The sequence below is a fragment of the Neolamprologus multifasciatus genome, chromosome 20 (genome assembly GCF_963576455.1).
Source record: "Neolamprologus multifasciatus chromosome 20, fNeoMul1.2, whole genome shotgun sequence".
NCBI lineage: Eukaryota > Metazoa > Chordata > Actinopteri > Cichliformes > Cichlidae > Neolamprologus > Neolamprologus multifasciatus.
Genome location: NC_140458.1, coordinates 35,460,221 through 35,483,531, shown reverse-complemented (window position 1 = coordinate 35,483,531; position 23,311 = coordinate 35,460,221). Strand labels below are relative to the sequence as shown.

The 23,311-nt window shown below is 42.8% G+C and overlaps 2 protein-coding genes and 1 long non-coding RNA gene across 3 annotated transcripts in view; 1 reads left to right on the top strand and 2 right to left on the bottom strand.

The window, feature by feature from the left end:
• Positions 1-333: 333 nt before the first annotated feature.
• LOC146495483 (tetraspanin-2-like) lies at positions 334-11,958 on the bottom strand. The gene is made up of 8 exons (XM_085145800.1): positions 11,817-11,958; positions 6,315-6,417; positions 4,350-4,447; positions 4,175-4,249; positions 3,309-3,392; positions 3,143-3,199; positions 2,964-3,047; positions 334-2,879 (listed from the first exon to the last, which is right to left on the bottom strand). Exons 1-8 carry the CDS (start codon positions 11,883-11,885, stop codon positions 2,814-2,816), a joined length of 636 nt encoding a protein of 211 aa, XP_085001926.1. The 5' UTR covers positions 11,886-11,958; the 3' UTR covers positions 334-2,813.
• On the top strand, positions 6,991-22,906 carry LOC146495482 (uncharacterized). Its single transcript, XR_014871520.1, has 2 exons — positions 6,991-11,846; positions 11,933-22,906. It is a non-coding gene; the product is annotated as an uncharacterized LOC146495482 (long non-coding RNA).
• ngfa (nerve growth factor a (beta polypeptide)) overlaps positions 18,318-23,311 on the bottom strand; it is a 20,709-nt gene continuing 15,715 nt past the window's right edge. Inside the window, exons 2-3 of the mRNA XM_085145798.1 lie at positions 19,507-19,614; positions 18,318-19,210 (exon numbers count right to left, since the gene is read on the bottom strand). Coding sequence (XP_085001924.1) covers positions 18,318-19,199 — 882 coding nt within the window. The 5' untranslated portion in view covers positions 19,200-19,210; positions 19,507-19,614. The remainder of the gene's footprint in view (positions 19,211-19,506; positions 19,615-23,311) is intronic.

The following is a 23,311-nucleotide window of genomic DNA, read 5'->3' as shown; positions in this document are numbered from 1 at the left end:
CCAGGAAAAGGCTGCAGATGGATTTCATTAACGGAAATTGCTAGAAGTGTGCCGCAAGCGTGTCACTGACATCCTGCGTGAACGTGTGGACCAATCCCAGGATATTAAACAACAATCTCACACTTTAAATCTATCTGGCAACATTTAAAGTGTGTGTGCAAAAAGAAGCGTCAATGCTTTTAGAGTTTATATATAAACTTGTATCTGCTTTAATCATCCACATACATTTGTAAATCTACCACTGAACACTTTTTCAAAAGGCCAATAAAGACCAGCTCCCTGTGTGGACTTGTGCAAATGTCTGTGATGCAACAATTGAAGGACACGTGAAGCTCTACAAAACCTTCAAAAAGCTTTATTAAACTTCAAACACCTATTTTCCTGAGAGGCCTGGAATGGTATCAAAATAAATTAACACACAATCGTCTATGAAAGGCTTGACTGTGTACAGAGTTGTTGTTTTGAGGTGCACAGTGTGTTACATCTCCAGATTTGCTCTAACAAATAGAAACGAGGAAGACAGCAACAGATTGGTGGCTTTGGTGGCAGGAAGCTGCCTCTGAAGTGACAGTCTGGTGATAGTCCTGTGCTACTTCAGTCTGCAGAGTAAACACTGCCTACTGGCAGCCTGAAGTGGTTATCACGTCTCATCGCTTGTGCCACGTTACAATGCAATGGAAAAACAACAAAAACAAAGAATAGTAATATTGACCAGCACTTATGTCTGACGCAGCTTGATTGTTGGAACTTAATCAGCATTAAAATGATTGTTTTGAGTCCTCGTTACAGAATTCCTTGGTACCAAAAGCCTTTTGAAATATTTGGCAGGAAAGTCGTTGCTCGCACCACGTCAGCTTCCTTGGCTGAGCTCGAGTTGAACGCAACACTGTGAAACACGCCATAAAATGGCGAGTCGAGCCCCGTCTGCTACTCGTCGAATACATTTGACAGCTAACTGCAGTCCAAGTCTACAAACGTGCTGCTGCTACATTTATTCCCTACGCTCAGCTCACGACTGGCTTAAAGAAAGGCACATCAATAAGACGCTGTTCGAGCTGCGTGGATTTGACCTTTACAAACAATCCCGTCACTATTACACTGCACAGCTGCTGCCAACATCTGTCTAAACACAGCATGTTAAATAGTAACTATCACATTTAGCACAAATAATGTACAATAGAAAAAGAAACATATTTACATCCTACTGTCCTGCCTGCTGGGAAACGTCCTATAGAATAAACAATGGCCTGATTTAACCTGGAGGTGGAAACAGGTGGAGTCGTCCATCCTTCCCTCCTACACGCTGAGGTTAATGAACTGAGTCAAATATAGAGACTATTCTGCTGCTTCTTTTTGAGGGTGGTGTAATTTTAAGGCACCGAGAGAAAACTGAGGAGACATCAGAGGCCTGGCTTAGATGAGCACATTTAACCACCACCTGTCTCAGCTGACTGGATAGTTTAGCCTGTAAACACGACCGCTGGATCTGGGTCTTCTATACAGAGTCTGATGGGACGCTTTATTACATAACAGATTATTTTCATTGGACCACACAAGATGCTTTTAAATGAAGTTCATATATATTCTTCTGGATTTGCAAAAGCACATTTGTGTAACTCTTAGGGTGGCCTGCATGCTCATTTCTGCTCAATAGAGGAATTTGGAGGAGTTTGGTGAACTCATCAGCACACACCAGCTTGGGAATGTAGTACTTAAATTAGACAACACATGCTGGTATATGTACATTATGATGCAAAGTAACCTAGTTCTGCAAAGATATGAGAGTTCTGAGAAATACGCTCACGACAGGATGAATGCTGCTTTCATATTTGTTAAACAGGAAGTTACATCCACAACTTAAGTGTTTGAGAGTAAATACTGAACACATGGAAAAAACTGAATCCTTCCAAAGGAAACAAAAAAAGTGTGAACACATTTTTCATGTTTCCTTCTTCTACGAGACGACATGTTTACTGTCTTAAGTTAAGCTAACTGGCCACTGGCTATAATGTATGTTTATTGGGCCTCAATCTGTTCACTTAACTCTAAAAATAAATCAAATATTTGGATTTCCCTAAATATTAACTTTCTTTAATAAGATCATTGGATTTTGGTCACTTAGTGTAACCTGTGTGGTTTGAGTGTCCGCTCACACTGTGATGGGACATCCCATCCCAATGGACGCCTGCCGGATCAAAATACAGCGTGCATGAGTAACGCTCCACACCGATTCAACCAATCAAAACAGTCTCTGAGATGCAGAAATCTTTTTTAAGATCGTGGGCTCACGTAGCACAACATAGCTGTATTTGCGTGTCTGTGTGTGTGTGTGTGTGTGTGCACAGATAAGCAAACTCAGCAGCTTTCACCTCAGATTGCTTTCTCAGGCTTAAGTTTCCCACAGCGCAGGGGTCAGTGTGAAGGCTGTGTGAAAAAGCTTCCACACTGCTGTGATAGTATGTGGGTTCAACATCTGTGGTGTCCAAAATGGCCATTAGGAAAAGCTATTTGACAGGTTGTCTGCTCCGCAATAGAATTTGTACTGTTCCCGCTTGATATGTGAAAGTCTTCCCAGAGTGCTGTGAAAGGTCGACGGTGGTGCTTTGGACTGGAAATAAATAAGCGACAGAACAAACCAAAAGATCATTGCACGAGGGAGGGCATGAGCACTGTAGTGGGAAGGAATTTTTTAAGCATGTTCTACTTCCTGGCTCCCCAGGTGGTTGACAGACAGGAGATGACATTTAATACGAATTGCTGTACAGTCTTTACGGGATACAGAAGCAGGTCAGAGCAGAGGCCGAGGAGCCGTCTTAGATGACCTCCCTGCTGTTGCGAATGGCACAGCAGAGCACCATGCTGAAAATCATCCCAATGATCTGTAGAGCAGCAAACAAAAACATCTTATTATCAGTCATCGCGTACGTATGTGCATTCCTGACTTTTCTCTTCTCCCTGCTCACCATGACACCAGCGATTCCTATGCCCACGTATCCGACGATGAAGAGTTTACTGTTGAAGAAGTCTTTGATGCCCGTCTCGCAGTCCTGCAGAGGAGATGTTTCGTAAGACACCAGACTCATTCATTTGATATCAACCAATTTAATTTCTGCTGATTGTATCGAGCTGCTCGAAGTCTTACCCTGGTGTCCTTTTCAGCATCGGGGCATCGGTTTTCTATAGTTCCACAACAGCTCAGCTTAAAATGGGAGAAAAAATATGAGAAGACGACGGATGTTATAGGGAGCATTAAAAAAAAAGATTCCTTATATATGTAGTTGATCATAATTGTTTTTTTCTGTATGTACCACTTTCTGGTAAGAGAGGACCAAAGTGCCGTTGCTGTTTTCATTGTAGGTTTTTGCGTAGAAGTTCTGGACATCTTCAATTATCTGTGTAAGACAAGAAAGGTGAATCTGGACTATTCGTACTGCTTGCAGTTTTCAAAAACAGTGAAAAAATGAATGAACCTTGTCTTTGGTCAAAGGAGCTTGCAAAGAAAAGCGTCTGGACTTCTTTAAGTTACTTGAAGACGTTTCACCTTCATCCGAGAAGCTTCTTCAGCCACTTCACAAGCGCATGGCACAACACAGAAGAGCCACCTCCACAGGACACAACTCAGCTGTCCATCTGCATCTAAAGGTCAAAGGTCACTCTTTCGAGGATGCCAATGTTCACATTTTGGACAGAGAGGACAGATGGTTTGAAAGAGGAGTGAAAGAAGCATCTATGTCCACTGTGACGACCATCTTTGAACAGAGGCGGTGGTTTACGACACCAACTCTCTGCCATCTATAATCCAGTTTTGAGTTCCCTCCCCAGACGCCTTAACGCCCACTCACATCCTGGACCATCTGACCTCAGGAAATCACATGATAAGGTGGGGCCAGGTTTCACAATGAGGTCACCTGAAACTCTGCCTGATTGGGACCCACACCCAGTTTCACACCTTGGCTCAGACGATTAGAGGATCATCAGGGGGTCCTTTTGTCCCTCTGTGGGGGGAAACTCCCACTAGGTTTAAATCTGGGACTCTCCACCATTTGACCTTAGAACTGAAGAAGCTTCTCGGATGAAGATGAAACGTCTTCAAGCAACTTAAAGAAGTCCAGACGCTTTTCTTTGCAAGCTCCTTTGACTACGATGACCTGGATGACTGAGAACCTTCACAGACCTTATCTTTGTTTAAGAACCCAAACACTCCTGCTGCCACCTCAGACCCAAAGATGATCAGCAGACAGGCAAAGAACTGGAAAAAGGGATGAAGCGTTTACTACTCGGAAGTATAAAATGCCAAAAGTGCATTCCAGTTGGAGTTTTGCTCATGATTCGTGTGCATCTTTACTCACTGAACCCAGCAGGCACTGTGATTCTCTAACGGCTCCACAGCAGCCAAAGAAACCGACCAGCATCACCAGCCCGCCGGCACCAATCAGTATGTACACACCTGGAGGAACATAAAAGGTTCCTGTTAACATGAACAGGAATGGTTACAAAAAATGTCTTGTGTTCATGTCAACATGCTCAGCTTCCCCACATCTTGTTCTTATGTTATGTTACAGAGTCACCAAAAGGGGGCAGCATTGTCTAGGGTTGTAACCTGAGTTAGTCGGTAGTGCCAAGGAAAACAAACAGAGGCATTATCATTTCTGATTGGACTGTGTGCTTTGTAAATTGGTGCTTGGCCACACCCCTTTTTAAGAGTAGCCCTTCTTGTTGTGCCCTTTAATGGCGTCCTCAGTAAATACCCTTAACAGCAAAAGCCTGACTTAGAGGGAGGTGGATGCTTCGTGTCATGCCCTCGGCTAACCGTTCAGTGTCTCATTAGGAAACACACATCATGGGCTGGTCTGTGGGGAGCAACTCAACAGATCCGCTCCATAAGCTCATGTAAGTGGGGTCTGTTGTGAGGCAACAGCTCCACAGAGGCTGGTTTAAGGAGGCTGCTCTCGTGTTATATGGGGTCAGAGTGAGACTGAGAGGTCTGGTTTCTCAGAGTGCAACACAGTAACCCTGCAGGTTTTTCTTTAGTTGCCTGTAAAGAGTTTGACAGCAGGAGGTGTTAAATGTGCTGTCAGTTAAGGATGGCTAATTAGCTTTTAACTTCTTCCATCTGGTGACAAGTGATGTTGCTGCTCGCACTGCGCCACGAGCTAAACACAACGGTTGTTTGGAAAAGAAAGAAAGAGAGAAAATCAGATTTTCCTTTTTTCCTCTGTGTCCCAAGTTTATCTTCCATCTTAAAAATAATTTTCAACTAAAAAGAAAGTTTTGTTTGATGCTATGGAAACAAGCCTTAGCAACTGTTGAGGGTGCTCAGCTGTGGGCGCAGCGCTCGCTGTCAAACCCATGTGTGGCACTAGACGCTCAGAGGACCCGACAGGGGCCACCCACTCAGTTAAATCAAGTGGACGTCTGACTTCAGCTCACAGGCACTCTGGCAGAAGTGCTGAAATGCCTTAACAGTGTTTTAGGATTCTGTAAGCAAATATTTCTCCCAGAGGTAGTCTACCACTACACCATGTCGTCCTCCAGAGCAGCTTAGCTGGACTGGGAGAGGAAAACTAAATAGGAGTGAAGAGTAGAAGCATCGTTTTCCTAAAAAGAAACCACCAACATCTCAAGTATGACACAAACTATGCGTTCAGCACATGAAATCCTCTCCTCCCCTTCAACATTCAGCACTTTATTATTATGCTATGTCCAATCTTTGCTTCAAAGCTTTTCCATTTGCATGATGTAACTCTCTTTAATTGTCCATATATTTCTCCCCTCCTCCTCTTTGTTTCCATCTGGGCAGATTGACCGATTAAAAGGTGGTGCACACCCGTGCGAGTCCACTAATGTATTCACACTGCACCACAGTCACTTCCTGTTATTCCCACTCATGAAAGTTTGCTAAATTAAAAAGTGTGAGAGAACATTTGATGCTTTAATGCACATTTATCAAACAAGGGCACTCAGTTGGCAAAATTCCTGCCTCACTTCTCCATCTCTATTTCTAATATTCAGCTTAATCGTTAACAGAAGCAGCAGGCCTTCCCTTGACCCATTTAAAGTGATTTCCCAGCTGCGTTCTCTAAAACCCAAACCGGACTTTACTAGAAAAACAACTCCCAGTGGTGACGAAAACACAATTCATCACATTCAGTTGACAACAAGCATTTTACAGAGCTTTTACCAGAAGCTGTGGTGAATTAACCCACACGTGTGTTAAATCAACAGCACTGTGCTGGATGTGCTTCAGCGTATTGTTACACGTTTATAACGTGCCACACTTGGCTGTAAAGATGAAGGTGCGCTGTGGTGCTCACCGATGAAGAAGGTGTCTGGTGCCTTCTCGCCGCTGAGCAGAGAAACAGTTTCTGGGTCGAAACGGAGCCACAGTCCCACGGCCAGGACGAAGGAGCCCATCAGCTGGAGGGAGAAAGAACGAGGAGACAAACTATCTGTATAAATAAATGATAAAAAAATAGCTGATGTGCTGCTTCAATAGTAACCAAACCCTCAAAAACACCAGATGCATTTAATGCACTGAGTTGCAAAAATAAGCAGAATCTTGGAAACATTTTACACTGAACTATGTTTTCATACAAATACGATCTTTTCTCTTGATCCAGTGTCACTGTTTTCAGCCAGGATCACAACACCGCTGCTTTTTCCGAGCACTTTTTTTTTCCATTTGCAAACCGGCTTTCTCCTTCCTCCTCCCGGTGTTCCTGAAAAACACAACAATCCCTGCACCCTCTTTATAGACTCAGTTTAAAGGAGACAGGCGAACGTGTCACACTTCTGTGTGAAAACGTCCGTCCACATTAAGGGTGGATCATCATCATTCAGCCTGGAGCAGAGCAAATCCATCTTACGTAACACGGAAACACCCTTTAACGACCGCTGGCTTCCCAGTGGGGAGAAAATGACCAGCTTGGCTGCGTGCAGCACTGTGGCACCTTGAGCTTAAACAGGCTCTCCTGTTTGTTTGGAAATGTGGTTACATGTCGCTCATATTTTCCTTCATCTAAACCTCTGTTACTACGTATTAAACCAAATCATGCTCAAGCCTCTTCCTTTCAGGGAGCAAGAACGTGTTCTGTAAGTGCTGTAAAGACCTTCAACTCCATGTATTTTTCCCTTTTTACAGAGATGTGAGTAGCAGGCGTCACTGTGGATGCTCCACTTACAGATCAGTAGAGAGGTTTTAATGATCGCTCAGCCCCCTGAGGCCCCCTGAGGATAATCCAGTCTAAAAACCTTCATGTTGAGCTTCAAAACAACAGCACAGATACGTGTGTGTGTGTGTGTGTGCACAGAGAAATAAAACGACTTGTCTAAATTGTGAGTATTTAGGAGTCACATGGTTTCTTGGCATCCTAGTTCTAGATTTTAGGTAGACCGATGTTTGTGTGTCTGTTTGTGTGTCCTCGAGCTCTGTTAGGTGGATTTATTTGGAGAAAGAAGCTCTGCTGCCAAATTCAGACAAAAACAAACGGCTCCATCTTAATGCTGCTTTTGTTTACTTTGCTTTTCCACGACTGAAACATTTCTTTTATTTCTTTGTGTATCTAATCGTTCCCCTTATTCTGCTGACTCCTGTGCCTCCTTCTTTCCACAGGTAGTATTTTACAGTGTTGGTTTAAAGTGAAGCCAGCAGCTCAGCTGTAAAGCATCAGAATGGGACAGGTGCTGGGAAGCCGGTTTCCCCCCGAATCGAGGATTTAGTGTGATGCGTGGTGATGTATGGGACAGCTGAGCTCTTGGGGTTTCGGGATTAGCAGGTCCAAAGTGATAAAGCACAGCGAAGTAAAGGCTGTAGATCTGCAGACGTACTGAACCAGGCTGGATTAGCGTGGAGAGGCGCTCTGGATCTGTTTAACGTGGTATTTGTCAGCACACCTGGTGCGATGGTGCAAAATGTGAAGCGATGACTGCTTCCTGCTGAAGCTTGTGGATATGCGCACAGTGGAAGAGCGAGGCCGTCTCGGGCTGCTGTAGATGTGCTGCGGCTGTTTTGAAGAGCAGGTGGTTCTGAGGTTTGTGCTCATCACTGCTGCGGTTGCATTTAAAAGCCTTTCTCAAAATCACATTCAAAACACTGCAGTCAGTAGCTGCCACGCTAAATGCATTCCCATCATGAGCCGGACCATCCCAAAGGTCCCATTAATACCCTCTCTGCTTTCATTCCCCCTGGTTTACCCCCCCTCCCCCCAACTCCCCCGCCACACCCCTCCCTTGTTTTCTGCTACCGCCCCCTGATTATCCCCATGTAGCCCCCCTTCTTTAACCCCACCTCATCGCAGCCTCGCCCTCCCAATCTCACCAAAGGACAAAGACTGACTGTCTCCCTGTGACTACATTAGTGCACAATAGGATGGAAACTGACAGACACAATGAAAGAGAGACGGGAACAGGGATGGGAGAGAGAAGAGGAGGGAGTGGGTCATTAGACGACTCCTCTGCTTGCATGCACATTTTGTTCAGAGGCAGATATTAAAATCTCAAAAGTCTCAAAAACACCAGTTTTCCCCGTGTCCCCCCTTCAGTACCAAAGCCTTTTATGTCTGGATATTTGCAGGAACGGATGGAAATCGTAGTATTGCAGCTTTATTGAGGTCCTTTTACAGTTTGAGGCCTGCTTTTTAAAACGTGCGTTACAAAGTGTTTTTGTGAGGGGAGTTTCCATGAAAACAGGGGCTGAGCTGACACAGGGCTGTGGTCAGAGACAGTCTGTGGCATTATCCACTTTCAGACAAAAAAGAGCTTTACTGTATATTAAACCAAAAATAGTTTATAAAAGTAACAATAAATCCAGCAGTAATTGGTTAAGCTTTTTAAAATAGTCTTTTGTCTACTACGTGTTTAGGAAAAAACTGAAGCAAGGGCACATTAAAAATGATGGGCAGCAGCAAAGTGTAAATAGGAGCGACATAATTATGGGTGGAGTAAATGCTATTGTACTCAGCCACAGGCGGGACTGGTGAAGTGTCCTGAAACACATCTACAAAAAGTGTTTTTTTAGGCTTTTTACCAGAAATCTTCAAAACAACGTCTAAATGTATCCAGACACTGGTCAACGTATGAGTAACCTGCTCCAGCTGATGTGGCAGCAGGAAAGCAAACAATGTCAAATAACATGATGTCAAACAAGAATGATGTAAGCTGGACTGTGATGCTACAGCCCGTGGACTCTGACATTTACAAGGGAATTAATTGCTCAACGTGTCAACACGGCAGACTAGTTTTTCTTGATCTTGTGTCCTTTAGGTTACTTTCCACCCATCCAACAATTTTCTTAATCACGTCAGCAGTTTGAGATTAAGGTGGCTTGAAGCGTTGTAAACTATCCCAGCTTCCATTTGAATGTTTCCTGAAGTGATGTCCCTTTAGCTTACTCTTACTCTGTTCTGCTGCATGCGTGTTTAAAGTTAACCCCAGTGCTCTGTTTTGTTTGTCTTTTAGTTGGTTGGTTTGGTTGCATTAAATACTGTATAAACATTCATGGAGGGTTTTCCAGTTCTGTTTCAGTTCTCTTTGTACTCTTACATCTTGACTTTCACTTGCTGTGGATAAGGTCATTTCATTTCTGTGAAAAACGTGGTACTCTCCCCAGCAGGCGCTTTCATTTTCAATTAGAAAGAAAGTAAATCTTCCTTTCTAATTTATTGTGGGAAAAATATATTTTTATACTAATTTATACCACGATTTACAGAATGCAGATTAAAATGTTTGATCTGTGAAAAGCAGCTGGAGCATACTTAGATCCTACTCTATTTAGAAATTGCATCGGATGCTCTTTAGATGTAAAAACAGGAGAACAAAACTTTCCCTCGATGTGATACCAGTGTCACCAGCTCATTAGCTGACTCATAAGTAAAAACGTTGCAGTTTGTGCATCAGATAAATGCATCATTTGTAACAAATTGAGAAACGGTGGAAGAAAAAATCACAAGCACATGTGTGACCTTTCTAAGATGATAATCTCTGCACAAGAACAAGGACATTATTTTCTGTTGGTAAACTAACGCTGCCTACTGCACCTTTTGTGCACAGCACTCTGAGACAGTGTTTGCCTTGTAGCTTAATTTTTTACTAAATAGGGCAAAGAACACAGAGCAGACGAGGCAGCGAGGTGCTGATGGTCTGTTTACAGAAGAAATATGGTGAAATATACACAACAGCTGGGCCTGCGTTTAATCAGTGGCCTTTTCTTTAACAGGGTTCTGCGGGAATCTCACCCGAATGGTGGGCGATGGAGTGTGTGTCTGTGTGTGTTTCATGTGTATAACTACAGTCATATCACTCTTTATATACTTGAGGTAAAAAAACTATTTATTTTCTGTTTAACGGTCAGTCAGAGTATTAGTGTTCAACCGTCAACTGGGGCTCAGGAAGGGATTTCAAAGAAATCCTGTTTGCCTTCATCGTTCTCTTCATCACTCACTCCACAAACAACACAGAGGACTGCGGCCCAGCGGGAATTGGCGTGCAATGATTACGAGTGGTGGGTAATCAAGCAGACTAAAACCTGCAAATGAAGAATAGTTTCTGTTTTTTGTCATTTGTAACACGAGCAGTCGGCGTTCATCCACAGAGCACTCCAACACGCTCATACTGATCTGTTTTCTGTCTTTATCTGGGTCAAATTCAAGCCAACTGTCCCTCTTACACCATGTGAGCGCACACACTATCCCTCACAATCTCCCAGTGACCCTTTTCTCTTCTGTCACATTCACTGTGTGCCTCACTGTACATCCTCCATCTCTAAATCTTTAACTCTTGCCTATCAGACGGCTAACTCTGTCTCACTCTGTCATATCTCTCATTTTTAACCCTCGGCATGGAAGCGTCCACTCACAGGTGCCATCAAGCCAGGGACAGTGGAGTTTGGCAGTGGTGGGACCAGTCAACTGTAGGAGAAGTGGGACTCATGCAAGCTTTGCTGCTTAGCCGGGCAGGAGCAGCCAGGGCTCGAGCAGCAGCCTGAAATTATGCCATTGTCCCACTGTCACAATAGATCCATTCACAGGGCGCTCAGCGCCTGATCCACTCCACAGATGCTTGTTGGAAAAGTCTCTTTCACACGCGCAAAGATACGCACACACAAAGAAACTTGCCCATGAGCGGTGAGTGTGAACAGCGGCATGAATAAAGGCAAAGTGCAGCCCAACACTCACACTCACACACAAAGAATCTGTAAGGAATGAATAGCCAAACCTGTGGTTTATTCACGTGTGCACAAGACAAAATAACACACCGACGTATATGCATCGTTGGCAGCCACCTGACTGTTTGTCTGGAGTAGCGTGAGTTTATCTCTGAGTGCCGCTTGTAAAGAAAACAGAAGTGGGAGCTTTTCTTGATTACAAGTCAGTTAGTTTGTGTTGATGAGGAAATACAGCACAGGGCGCAGAGCTCAGCCTGTTTTCCACGCTGCTGTGTCTCAATCTCTGCCCCTTTCTGCCTTTTCATTCAGCCTTCCTTTCAAAAACACGCTTCCCCGGGAAGAAGAAGGGGGGCGGGATTTTCCTCTGTGGAAAATCTGATTTGAGACCGGAGAGCCAAAAGTAAAAAACCTCTAGCTGTCACCCTTTCAGCGCCACGCAGAACAGCCTAAAGCCGTGCTGGAGAGCAACTAAACAAAGCAGATATTCGTGGGTGAAAACCGCAAAGCGCCTTTGCATCACCGCTGAAACACCACGTGGACGCGAAAGTCTGCCGCGCGCAGTGAGAGTTGGTTCTCCGCACTGCTGCACTTGCTCGTCGTTTATTTACGCGCAACTTGCATCTCATCAGCACCGGAACCGAAAACATCCACTTACCCAGAATATGAAGTTGAAGACGAACAGCAGGTACTTGACGCATTTCATTCCTCCCTCCACCTTCCCCATCGCGACTCAATGACACTTTGTTCTGTTTATCTCCGTAAAACACTCAGACGGTCACCCGGACGGAACAAAGAGGAAACAGCGGTGCAGCCCACTGCGACAGCACTTCAGCATCAAGAGACGCTGTCACGGTAGCCTCTCTCTCTCTCTCTCTACCACACACACACACACACACACACACACACACACACTGCAGGATCCGCTTAGACTCTTTCCAGACCGCCCCTTTCAATAATGCAGAGGGTGGCAGAAGGGGGGTCGAGACTGCTCAATGGGGACATGTTGTTTTTTTATTTGCCTGTAAACGGAGACATCAGTTTCCCACAAACGGAATTATGCGACTATTTTTTATCAAAATTTTTAATGTTTTTATGTTTCTTTTTGGCTTTGTATATTTATTTGCTGTTTTTTGTTTGAAATGTATCGCAACATAATGGCAGCCTACCTTCAGTGTGGAAAGTAAAATATACAATAAAGTCCCAGATAAAGATAAAAACAATTAACTGGTTGGTGATTAGAAATGGGTGTTAATTACTCAAAATGTATGTTCAGCCTTAAGTCAAACCTGGAGTTGCCTCAAGGCACTTATATTTAATTTGTAAGGTAAAGACAATGACAGAGAGAAAACCCCAACATTCAAACGATCCCCTTTGATGGAACACTTGGTGACAGTGGGAAGGAAAAACTCCTTTCTAACAGGAAGAACCTCCTGGCAGAGTCATGTTCGGGGTGGGTCAGCCATCTGCCAAGACCGTTGGGAGTGATGGGAGGAAGACAAGAGAAAGAATACACTGTGGAAGAGAGCCAGAGGTGAATAATAACTAATGATAAAGAGTGGTGTGTAAGCACATTCCTGCCTCTCTTGCAGTTAGCTGTGCTTTCTGAAACTCAGAAATTCAACAGTTCTTAAAACATGTTTTTGATGACATGAATTTTATGTTGTTTGCATTAATTCCTATTCTTAACACCTTAGGCTTATCAAAAGCTTTGTTATGCACACATGAAGTATGGGGAAAAGCAAGCAAACAAAGGAAGTATGTCTCCGCAGCCATTAAAAGCATGTTTCATCAGTTTATTGTTGTAATCACGACAGAAAACAAGATTTACTCAAAATTTCAGCAACAGGTTCGACAGTGTTGGGCCATTTCCTATCAGCAATCACTGAGGCAAACACTTCCTGTAAACCCAGAAATGTACCAGTTTAGGCCTGGTGTAGAAAGAGATGGGTAAAAAACATAAAATAAAAATAATTGTCTGATAATATATTGACAAGTTTATTATTTATTCGTTGCTAAGTTACTGTTTCTAACTTAGCCTGAGGCTAACAGACAGTCTCTATCCTTAGCTGCCTGTGGTGCTTCATCTAATCCTGGTGGGATGAGTTCATACAAGTTCATTTTCTTCCTACTCACATAAAATATGTCAACATATTGATGTCACTAAAATCTCTTTAAATAATTAAGTGAAGACACTTTTCAAACAATATATTACGTACAATATAATTTATAGCAAAATAATATATAATAATGGAAATTCCTAAGTTAGGTAACCAGTTCAGGTTGTTAGTGTTCTTATTTTTATATTGCAGCTGGATCACCGGGTCAAAAGAACCATTACTGTGTAATTAACAGACGTATATGTGCAGGTAATGACATGGAAAGAGCAGCTCGATGACATGTAAGAACTGCAGAGCACCATATTCAACATATTTTCCATACAGCTATTGGAAGCAGCGAGACCAGCCAAAGAAAATGATTTATGTCTTTTTTTTATCAGTGGCAGTCAGACACTGGTCAAAAAATGTCCTCATATTGGAAACAAAGTGGTCTGCCAAGCTGAAGGGAAAGCAGAATCATGGTAGAGATTTTAGAGAAAACATGCAACTGTTTCCAGTCATTCGCATGTGCGTCTGTCTCAGAACGGAATCAGTTAAAAACCCCTATTTGTGTTCTGAGACCCATTAGAGGAACTGTGGAAGATGAAGAAACCACAACAAAGCACACACTGGACACTTTTCAGAGCAGCTCCAAAAGTGGAACGGCTGATAAGACCACTCAGTCCCAGCTTGCTCGCTGTTGTTGGCTGTTAGTGGCTCAGTTGCTATGCAGTTCCAAACATGTGAACATGAAAAGTATGTGCAGGTCATAGCCTCCACTAAAATAGATAACAAATGACCAGCTGGATCATTTATAGCTCAACGAGATACTTAAAGGGTCGATCATTGAGTTGATCTACGATGGCTCTGGTATTTCCAGATGACTGATAGGTTTGACTTTACTTGGAAGGCGACGTGTAGTCGAGTCTTTTTGGAAGCATGTTGTCATCACTGTTATTGGCGTTCTATTGTAAGCAGGTCATACTTTTGTTTCTTGAATGTGTGGGATCATTAAGAACAGATGTTTGCCCATTGTTTCATCATGTCTGGATGAAGGCCTTCACCCTGCCAGCTGTAAACTCCATGCAGCCTCACGCAAAATTGTAATTTATTTTATATTTCATATTAATGAAGAGACGTTGTAAGGAAGAGGACTCCCTTACTATATTTATTTATAATATATTATCTGTATAGCACTTGAGAGCACACCTTTCACTTTATTAACAGCACCTTATCAAGTACTTTATTTAGCATTGCACTTTAAGCATGGATTTGCACACAAGAAGTTTAAATATTTATTGGGAATTTTAAAATCAGTTGGTAGCATTGTTTCAGATCCTGCACAGCTGCTCCTCATCAAGGAATGTGGTGGTTGTCTGTCAGGAGAGAAGAATGATGATTGTGATTAAGGTTTACCAGTAAGGAAAACTAATGCAAATGTGTGTGTGAAATCTAGGGATGAAAGTGGTGCAAATAAGTGTAAGATAATGATTACTCACCTTTCTTGTCTGTGTCCTCTTCAAGGTGTTTGGGCAAATGTTTCCCCGGGGGTCCAGACACCATTTAAAGGTTCTGGGAGAGACCATTGGTAAAGAGAGTGTGGTGAATCTTGTTGTGCTTGGGTTTCTGGGTTTTTATAATATTGGGTTTGGTGTAAAATTAAAGTGTGAAATATTTATTAATATGAAAATGTGAAATGTATTTATGTATTTATTTATGTTTATTGATATATTGTGGTGGAAGGTTGGGATTTAATAATATACCTGAGAGTGGAAGAATGGGTTAGTCTGTGACAGCTGAACATATTTAAGGCTGCCAGTTGTCATTAGAGGTGGATTTTGTGCTGTGAAGAAGCTCGACGAGGTAATTGTTGTAAGGAGAGCTGTATAGGAAATAAATACTTTTGTTCCACTACACTTGCCTTGGTCCATCTCACTGTGTTTCCAGCCGCTAAGGGCCGCCCTGTTACATACGTTCAACACTCTCATAGCACCAAACTTGGAGGCACGTTTAAACAGACTGTCTATCCCTGGCAGCGTAGCGCCATCTACTGGTCACACCAAAAATAATTTTCTGTGGCTTCACTCAGTTTGCACGCTGCCAAATGCTGCGAATAAATGGGCTTCGTTCAAAGACTCTTTGATAGCATGTGTGCAGTGATGGAAATGTAATGGAGTCGCTGTTTTGAGTCGTGCTCACCTCCATGACCTCAGTCTATTTCAGAAAAGTGCACATAAAGGAGATTCATCAAAGAAAATAATGCGCAAAGCGACTTTTTGCTTCTCCTTTGAGACACTGATTTAAGCTTCAAGTGTCTTGTATAACTTCACAGCAACTGCAGGAAAATATGTCAGGGTTAGCAGACCTCACCGCCTGTTAGCAGCTCTTTCCAAACTGAAAGGTATTTTGAGGTCACCATTTTAACATAAGCCCCCTTTGATCAGACAGCCTTGCTGTGATGAGGTTTCCTGGCAACACGATCAGAGCTCAAAAGCACCGCGTACGACCTGTGAACCCGCAGGGTTAGTGCAGGTGAGAGTGCAGCCAGGTACCTGGCAAGGATGTGAAAAGAGGTGCAGAATTAACTGCTGTTTGGAAGAAATAGAGTTATGTGAGAGAAGTTCTCCGCTATTCATCTGACTGTTAAGTACAGTTCTCTATGTGACCACAAGAGGGTAGCAGATCCTCACCTAAACAGAGGCTTTAGCCATGAATGCGCGAGTGCATGGGATCTCGCAAAAGTGCGTCTTAAATATTTTTTCTCCCATGTCCCTTGCGGGGCTCCGTAGCACTTTGCCCTCAGTAAGACCTCATATTTCAGTGATAGGTGTGTGTTGTGGTTAGTGTATTTAATTAGCATGTCACAGATCTTATCAAAACACAACATCAAGTCAAATGACAAAGTCTCACTGTTGCCCATGAATTATTGTTATGATTACATGTCTTGTAGAGGGAATGTGATAAATATATTTTCCTAAATAAAAAAGAAACAACACAGGAATATGCAACATGGTGACTGAAGTTCATGCATCACAAGGGGCCTTTAGCTCAAATATAATCAATACATTGTATCCCTTAGTCAACAGCTTCAACACTAATCGTGCCCCATAGAAAACTGAAAATGCAGCCGGACAGTCATTGTCGTGTGGGAGAGAACGGTGAGGACAAAATAAAGTGCTTTAGGTTGTGGTGGATTCTTGGCTGCTTGAAATATTGACCTGTTGTATCAGCACCTATGTCACATAATCAAAAGCACATTTCTAGTCTATGTTTAACAATCAAATGCATCTCATATCTTTGACCAAACATTCCTCCAAAGCTGAATTGTTTTATCATTTTGAGTTGATTTTTTGATGAGCTTGGAGGGTTACACCTTTGCTGTAAACAAGTCAAGGATACTTCCTTAAACGACTTTCTTTATAGTCACAATGAGGTTTTTGTGCAGCCTCCCAGCCGAGCAGACATGTTTCATATTAGTTCTTTTTCCCTTTGATTTCCATTTCCTGACATTTCAGATGATTGATATTTTACCTTGGAGGTGTTCATGTTTGACTTGATATGATTAAAGAGTCTTTCATGGCTTTGTAAGCTTCACATTTCCACAGCCACACTTGCTGAGCGCTATCAAAACGTTTGAAATAGATCATGCTATAGAAGCATTAGTTGACTTGCAGTACAAGTCCTAATAATCTGATTAAGGCCAAACAAGGTATTGAAATAATGTATTAGATGTTGCATTTAGCTTATTTAGCTTATCTCGTGAAAAAATGTGCATGTTTTTCCCACCAGTGTCCAAACTTTCTAAGATCAGAAACATTCAAGCTGTTGTAGTGACTCATTGTGGCCCCGGTGCCTCGCTAAGATACAGTTTGCTATCTTTTCTCTAGTTGTGAATCTGTCTCTATGCAATATTCATTCCTTCCAAGTACAAATGCACAGAGACTTCCTGTAGTGTTTACACCAGCCAAGCTGACGAGAAGCCACCACTACTGCTGGGAACACTGGGAACATCACAGCTAATAAATCTGTGTGTATAAAATGCAAAGCATGTCTCTCGTGCCTGCATGGAGTGAATCACATTCCTTCATGTTCACATACAAGTCTTTCTGCTGCCTCCTGTGCTTTTGGGTGCTGTTCTCTCTCCTGGAATATCTTAATGCACAGACATGAGTCACCAGAAATTTGGGAATTAAAAAAAGTAGAAAAAAGAAAATAGAATAATAATAATAATTGTGTGGTAACAATATTTGGAAAATATTTAAGGTGACTCAGTGTCTGGGCTTGTGACTTTTAGCTTTTGCACGTGGGAATCATTTAAACACGACAGTTAGAAACCCTGTGTTACTGCACATGTTGAGATTTCTCTTCCAGACTTTAACTGGTATACGTGAATATGCTTACAATATTTAATATAAGCAAAGATCATAAAGAAAGAAAACATAAGTAGATCAAATAAAGTTTAGTGTCTTGTTTGTTTCCCTGAAGGTCACTGCTTTTGGATTTATCATCAGCTAAACGCTCAAGTTTATCGAACCTGTTTATGATGGCTGCTTGGATTTTGAAGAAGATGACAATGAAACTAAAATCGTAAAGCGATGAGCTAAAGATGTTAAAAACAGACCTACAGATGTGTGACGCTCAGCATCTCAAACAGACACAACAAACCGGGCAAGTACTGAGGTGTTTAATAAATAACAGCATGAACAACACAAAAACAACAATAACATCAACATTAAAAGCTTGAATTCATTTTGTATATGTACACATACTGTATATAATTTTATATTTGACTGTATAAACCATAAATATGACATGCAGTCCTCATAATTTAAAACAACCAGGACTTCTTTGACTGAGGTAGGGTCGGGGGGCCGAGGGGCTGGACAGATGTTCGTGTGTGTTTGCATTAAGTCCGTGTGTTGTTTGGATGCTTTGGTCAGTGGGGGTGTTTGTCTGGATGTGTGGGGAAGGATTACAGTATTGGCAATAAAGCTGCAGTGGCTGTTAATGAGAAATGTTTGTGCTCGGTTCATAGTCTGCTGGTCGGGGGTCGGCCTCAGTCAGTGCCCCCGTCTTCCTCCCCAAGACTTGCGGCTGAGGACGCACACACAGGCGGCGTTGATGCGGATGTAACGCCAGGCTGTCTGTTCATTGAAGGTGGTGAGGGCACTTACAAAAATATGTGAGTTGGTGCAGTAGGAGTTCCAGTGGCGACTGTCGATGCCAAGACAGCCCGAGTTGCCTGATTTGGAGCCTTGTTTTCCACCCCAGCCCCCCGGCTTCGCGTTCCCAGAACCCCTTTGAGTCGGGGATCGACAGGTGGTCTCATAGAAGTACTGTTTCTTCACCACGTTGTTGATTGTAACATTGGGCAGCACTTCCACTTCGTTTCCGTACATGTCTGTGGCTTTTGTCAGGTTGCTCACCCAGGTATTCATGCTGTCACATACCGAGTACTCTCCTCGGTGCATGGTGCGGGATCCTGCTCGGCGCCTCACCCTCACCCCTCTAACTCCATCGATTTCATAGCCCTCGCCTTCTAGGGCGTCATGTGATGGTGGAACCTCACTGAAGACGACACGAGGTGAGAAACGGTAACGTCTCTTGGAGAAGAGCTTGGGATCCACCACTGGGATGGAGGGGTCAGGGAGGGAATCCAACGCAGAGCGCCCAACGAGAGGGCTCCTACCCTTTGCATTTAAAGCTGCCCGATGAGGCCTCTTGGTCCTGTGGTGGCTGGTCCTATGATGCTGCTTGGAAGTGTGCTCTTCAGTAAGATGGTCCCTGGCTACTGTGTGCTGTTGTCTTGCTCTGTGATTGGCTGCCGTCTGCTGTCCTACTTTGTGGTTGGGTGCCCCGGCACTCCGGGCCAATCCACCTCCCATGTTCAGTACAGCCTGGACGCCGATCAGGAGGAGCAGGACCAGTGATGACGACCTCATGGGCACACGTCCTAAACCGAACACAAACACGCAATTGAGATGATGTCACATGACTGTCTAAAGTGAAAAGTTTCACACGTTTTTTAATTGAAATGCACTTAAAATGTATGAAAGGATTGATACATTGTTTCTAAGTGAGCAATCCACTTGGAAAATGTAACACTTTACCTTTACTGGTAGCAGTACAGCATCATTGATGTTGTCATTAAGGGGGCATTCGTTCTGTTATTGCTCTGATTCACTGAGAACTTCTTTGCTCAACTATGTCTCGTTTTGACGTGTTACTCTTGGTGAGTGTTAAGTGTACCTGTGGAATGTGTCCAGTTGAAGTGTGAGCCCCCGTGGACTCTAGAGCCAGACTCCAATGCAGGTCGGGCCCCTCATGCCTGCCATCTGGACCCCGTGAACTACAGCTCTGCAAAAGACACACAAATACACACTAAATACTCGTGCAAATGTTATTTTAGTCAGATATAATACGCGCTGACATTTTCAGAAATACATCTGGAGCTATCGTTTTTCAGATCAAACCAAATCAAAGGAAAAGTAATGTTAAAGGCAAACCTGCGACTCAAAAGGAGATTGTGTTTAAGTGCAAAGGGACACGATGGGCAGACCTAAATAAAAGCCATTCAGAGTGAGAGCAATCAGGAATGTAAACATGCTTAACAGAGCGCTTTCGTTTATTTAGACAGCCTCGCAAACCTGCCACCCGTTTTTTTACCAACATACACAGTTTATCATTACCTAACCTCATCTCACGCCACGCACACACACTCGCCATGTTTAACTTTAAGAGCTTGTGTTTTCCGTGCACTGGAATGTGAGGCATTTAACACCTCGTCCAGTGTTACTCGTCACATAGTGAACCTATGCACTAAAAATAGTGCCATGCGTCTGTATGTGTCCATGCACATGATGCTGTTTTTATGGATCGTTTTCATGGCGTCGAGTTGTGTGTGAAAACACCCACTTCCTTCCAGACAAACACCCCGTAGGTCACAGAGGTCAGTGGAAGCTGGTGTGACAGCATTACTGTTATTTTTTAAACTTGTGTCGGTGTTTCACTTTGCTTGCTTCGTGCTGGAACACAAGTTTATTAGTGTTGTAAATATTTAACTTAACATGTTTTACTGCTTTGGTGTGGGAGGCGGAGCCTTTTGAAAGGAGATTATAGAAACGAGGAAATTAGAAAAAGCAATTAGTGATATATGATAATATATCACAAACAACAACAACAAAAAAGAAACATGATTTTTCCCTGTGATATTTTACAGTTTTGCTGTAATCCTTGCAGTGTAGCACTTATAACCAGCAGAGGTCAGTGTTGCGTCTGAACAGACCAGCGTCCACCTTTCAAACAGCTGAAAAAGATCAAAATGTCACTGGCTCTGCTCCCATTAGAAACATCAGCTCAGCTAAAAGAGGTTTAAATCACTCTTCAGGTATTTTCCCACAAGCTGAGAATGTTAAAGTCCTTTTAATGTTCTTTAAACATGTTTCCTGCTGTTGGGTTTGTAAAAGGTAAAGATGCAGTACTCGAGTACTGTATTCAGTGCAGTTTTATGGAGCTGCTCTTTACTCAAATATTAACGCTACAGCTCTCCTGCTGTTGGACAAAGCTTTTCATATACTCTTGTTTTTGTTAATGTTAGCTTTTGAAAGTAGAATCCACGCCTTGTACTTGTGTAAATCTTTTAATGCAGCGTTTAACAAGCATCCAATACTTTTACGCCGTGCTATTGTTACGACGTCTTCTGTTAATACTTATTCAAACTCTGCCAAAAAGTGAGTTTGGCAGCTGATCAGTAAAACAATCAAGTAATCACGATGATGGAAACAGCTCTAGTTTTATAAAACATACCTACTGGTTTTGTATTTTCGCTTCAATAAACACAACCACACACTTAAACACCCACACCCTGCACACATGGACCAAACAGGCAGCGAGCTGATTGATCCAGGCTGATGTGCCGCTCACTATTTGCACGGCCTATGGTGAAGGATCCTCCTGGTAAAACTATGTGGCTCATGCTTAATGCTGGTGGAGCGTAAACACTGCAGAGCACGAGCGCACAGGTCAGAGCAGAACACCTCGGACTTACAGAATCACTCCAGCGCTGCATCAGAATCGGCCCGACTGTCCTTCTGACCTTCTCGCACAAACACACAGAAAAACAAACACACAAGCGAGTGTTTCTCCTGAACGTTGAGCGGGATTTACATCTCCTCCCTAAACTGTTTGTTTTACGATTCTGTGTAAGCACTACTGCGCTTTACACTGGAGTTTAAAAACATCGCCCACATTGAGCCTGAAGAATCCTAGATTTAGGATTTAGGTACCAGCACCCTGATACCAACACTATCAAACACCGGAGAAGGAAGAGCATTGCAGTAGTGATAAAAAGTAAAATGTTGTCCCTTGAAGAGCACAAAGCTAGAAGGAGACAGTGCTGTGGCCGAGTAATGACAGAGGCATCCCAAGACCGTTAAACCACAAACCGGAGAAAGGACAGACTCTGTATGGTTCATATTTCCAGACACTACACATGCTGTATTAATACACTGGTGGATAAACAAAACCGTTGTTCAATATTCTTTTATGATTCATCCATCAATATAAGGAGCTTCCCTTTTTTCACGCTGATTGGCCAGCTTTGTAAATCAAGACCATTTTCTCTTGAGTCATCCATCACTTTCACATGCTGGGCTTCCACGCACCACATGGCACTACCTGCTCGAACCAGACTGCCAAAGTTGATGAAAGCAAGTGGAAAAGATGACATTAGTCACACAGCTGCCGGGTTGTGACCTAGAAAACTAATCATTGGACAACAGGAAGGAAAAAAAGACTGTAGAGACCACATATGTAGCCAAAGACAGTGGAAACCAGCCACGCAGTTACTGGTACTGACTTCTTTTAGTCTGCTAGTCCACAAGATGATCTAATGATCAGACTGCAGTTTACAGCATTACACACTCGTGTGAAACAACAAGGCACGAGAGCATCGCCTGCCATCACTCGGGGGTTAGTTTACAGTTAGCGAGGGTGTCTTCCTGTCTGTGTGATACATTAGTTATTAGTGACACGTCCTTGTTAAAAGATATGCAGGAGCAGCGTGTCAAACAAACACACGGCGCTCTCTCAGAGCGATGACAGCGGCGATAGATTATGAGGGGGTGAGAAAGAGAGACTGACAGCGGCAGAGACAGAGGGAGGAGGAGAGAAAAGCAAAACAGAGAAAGGTAAACAGCTTTTCTGTGTCTTTCATCAACCCAGTGGAGCTCAGTTCCTCCTGCTGTCAACCACTGGAAATAAATATCAGGCAGGACGAGCGCCAGGTCAACGTGCTCTCTCCTTTAACACATCCAAATGTTGAAGATATATTTATTTCCTCTAAAAATGTTATCAGTGTTTAAAAAATTAGTTTGTGTTCAATCTAAACAAGTTTTGCTTTTTGGAGAAAGTTTGAAATGAAAGTCTTTTTGTCACAACTCACTGTTGTACGAGAGTTTGAACTTTTCTCCTCACAGCGACTCGCCGATAACATAACGCTCTGAAATAATCCTCACGCTGCTTCCATTCACGATGTTTCAGCTACAGAAGGAAAATCACGTGTCACAGTTTCGATTAGCTGCCATGTGAAACCAATACAACAACCTGCCACGAGTTGTTGTCACGTAAAATGATGTCATGCAGCATGTTATGTTAAAATAACAATTAAATTACCCCAAAGGTTCTTGGATGGCTGAGTCTCGTCTTGGAAACACGTTAAAACTCCTGTTTTTTGGCACAGCAAACATGCAGCAGTCACCAAAATTAAAAGAATGTTTGGACTCTTTTACGCATTAAAAATGTGGATTTCTTCCATATTTCAGCCAAAGCATCGTTATGAGTTATTTCACCCTCGATCAGCTGACTTCTTCTTTCTGTTTTCTCTGTGGCATTCGAGCTTTTCCTGATTTCAGTTGCTGCTAATTTAAGATTATCATCATGCTAAAAGTTTTAGCATTAAAACTTTTAATGCTAAAATGGTAATATGGTTACCAGTGTAACCATATTATCTTATTTATTAATTGTTTATTACTTGTTCCCAGTTTGTCACACTTTT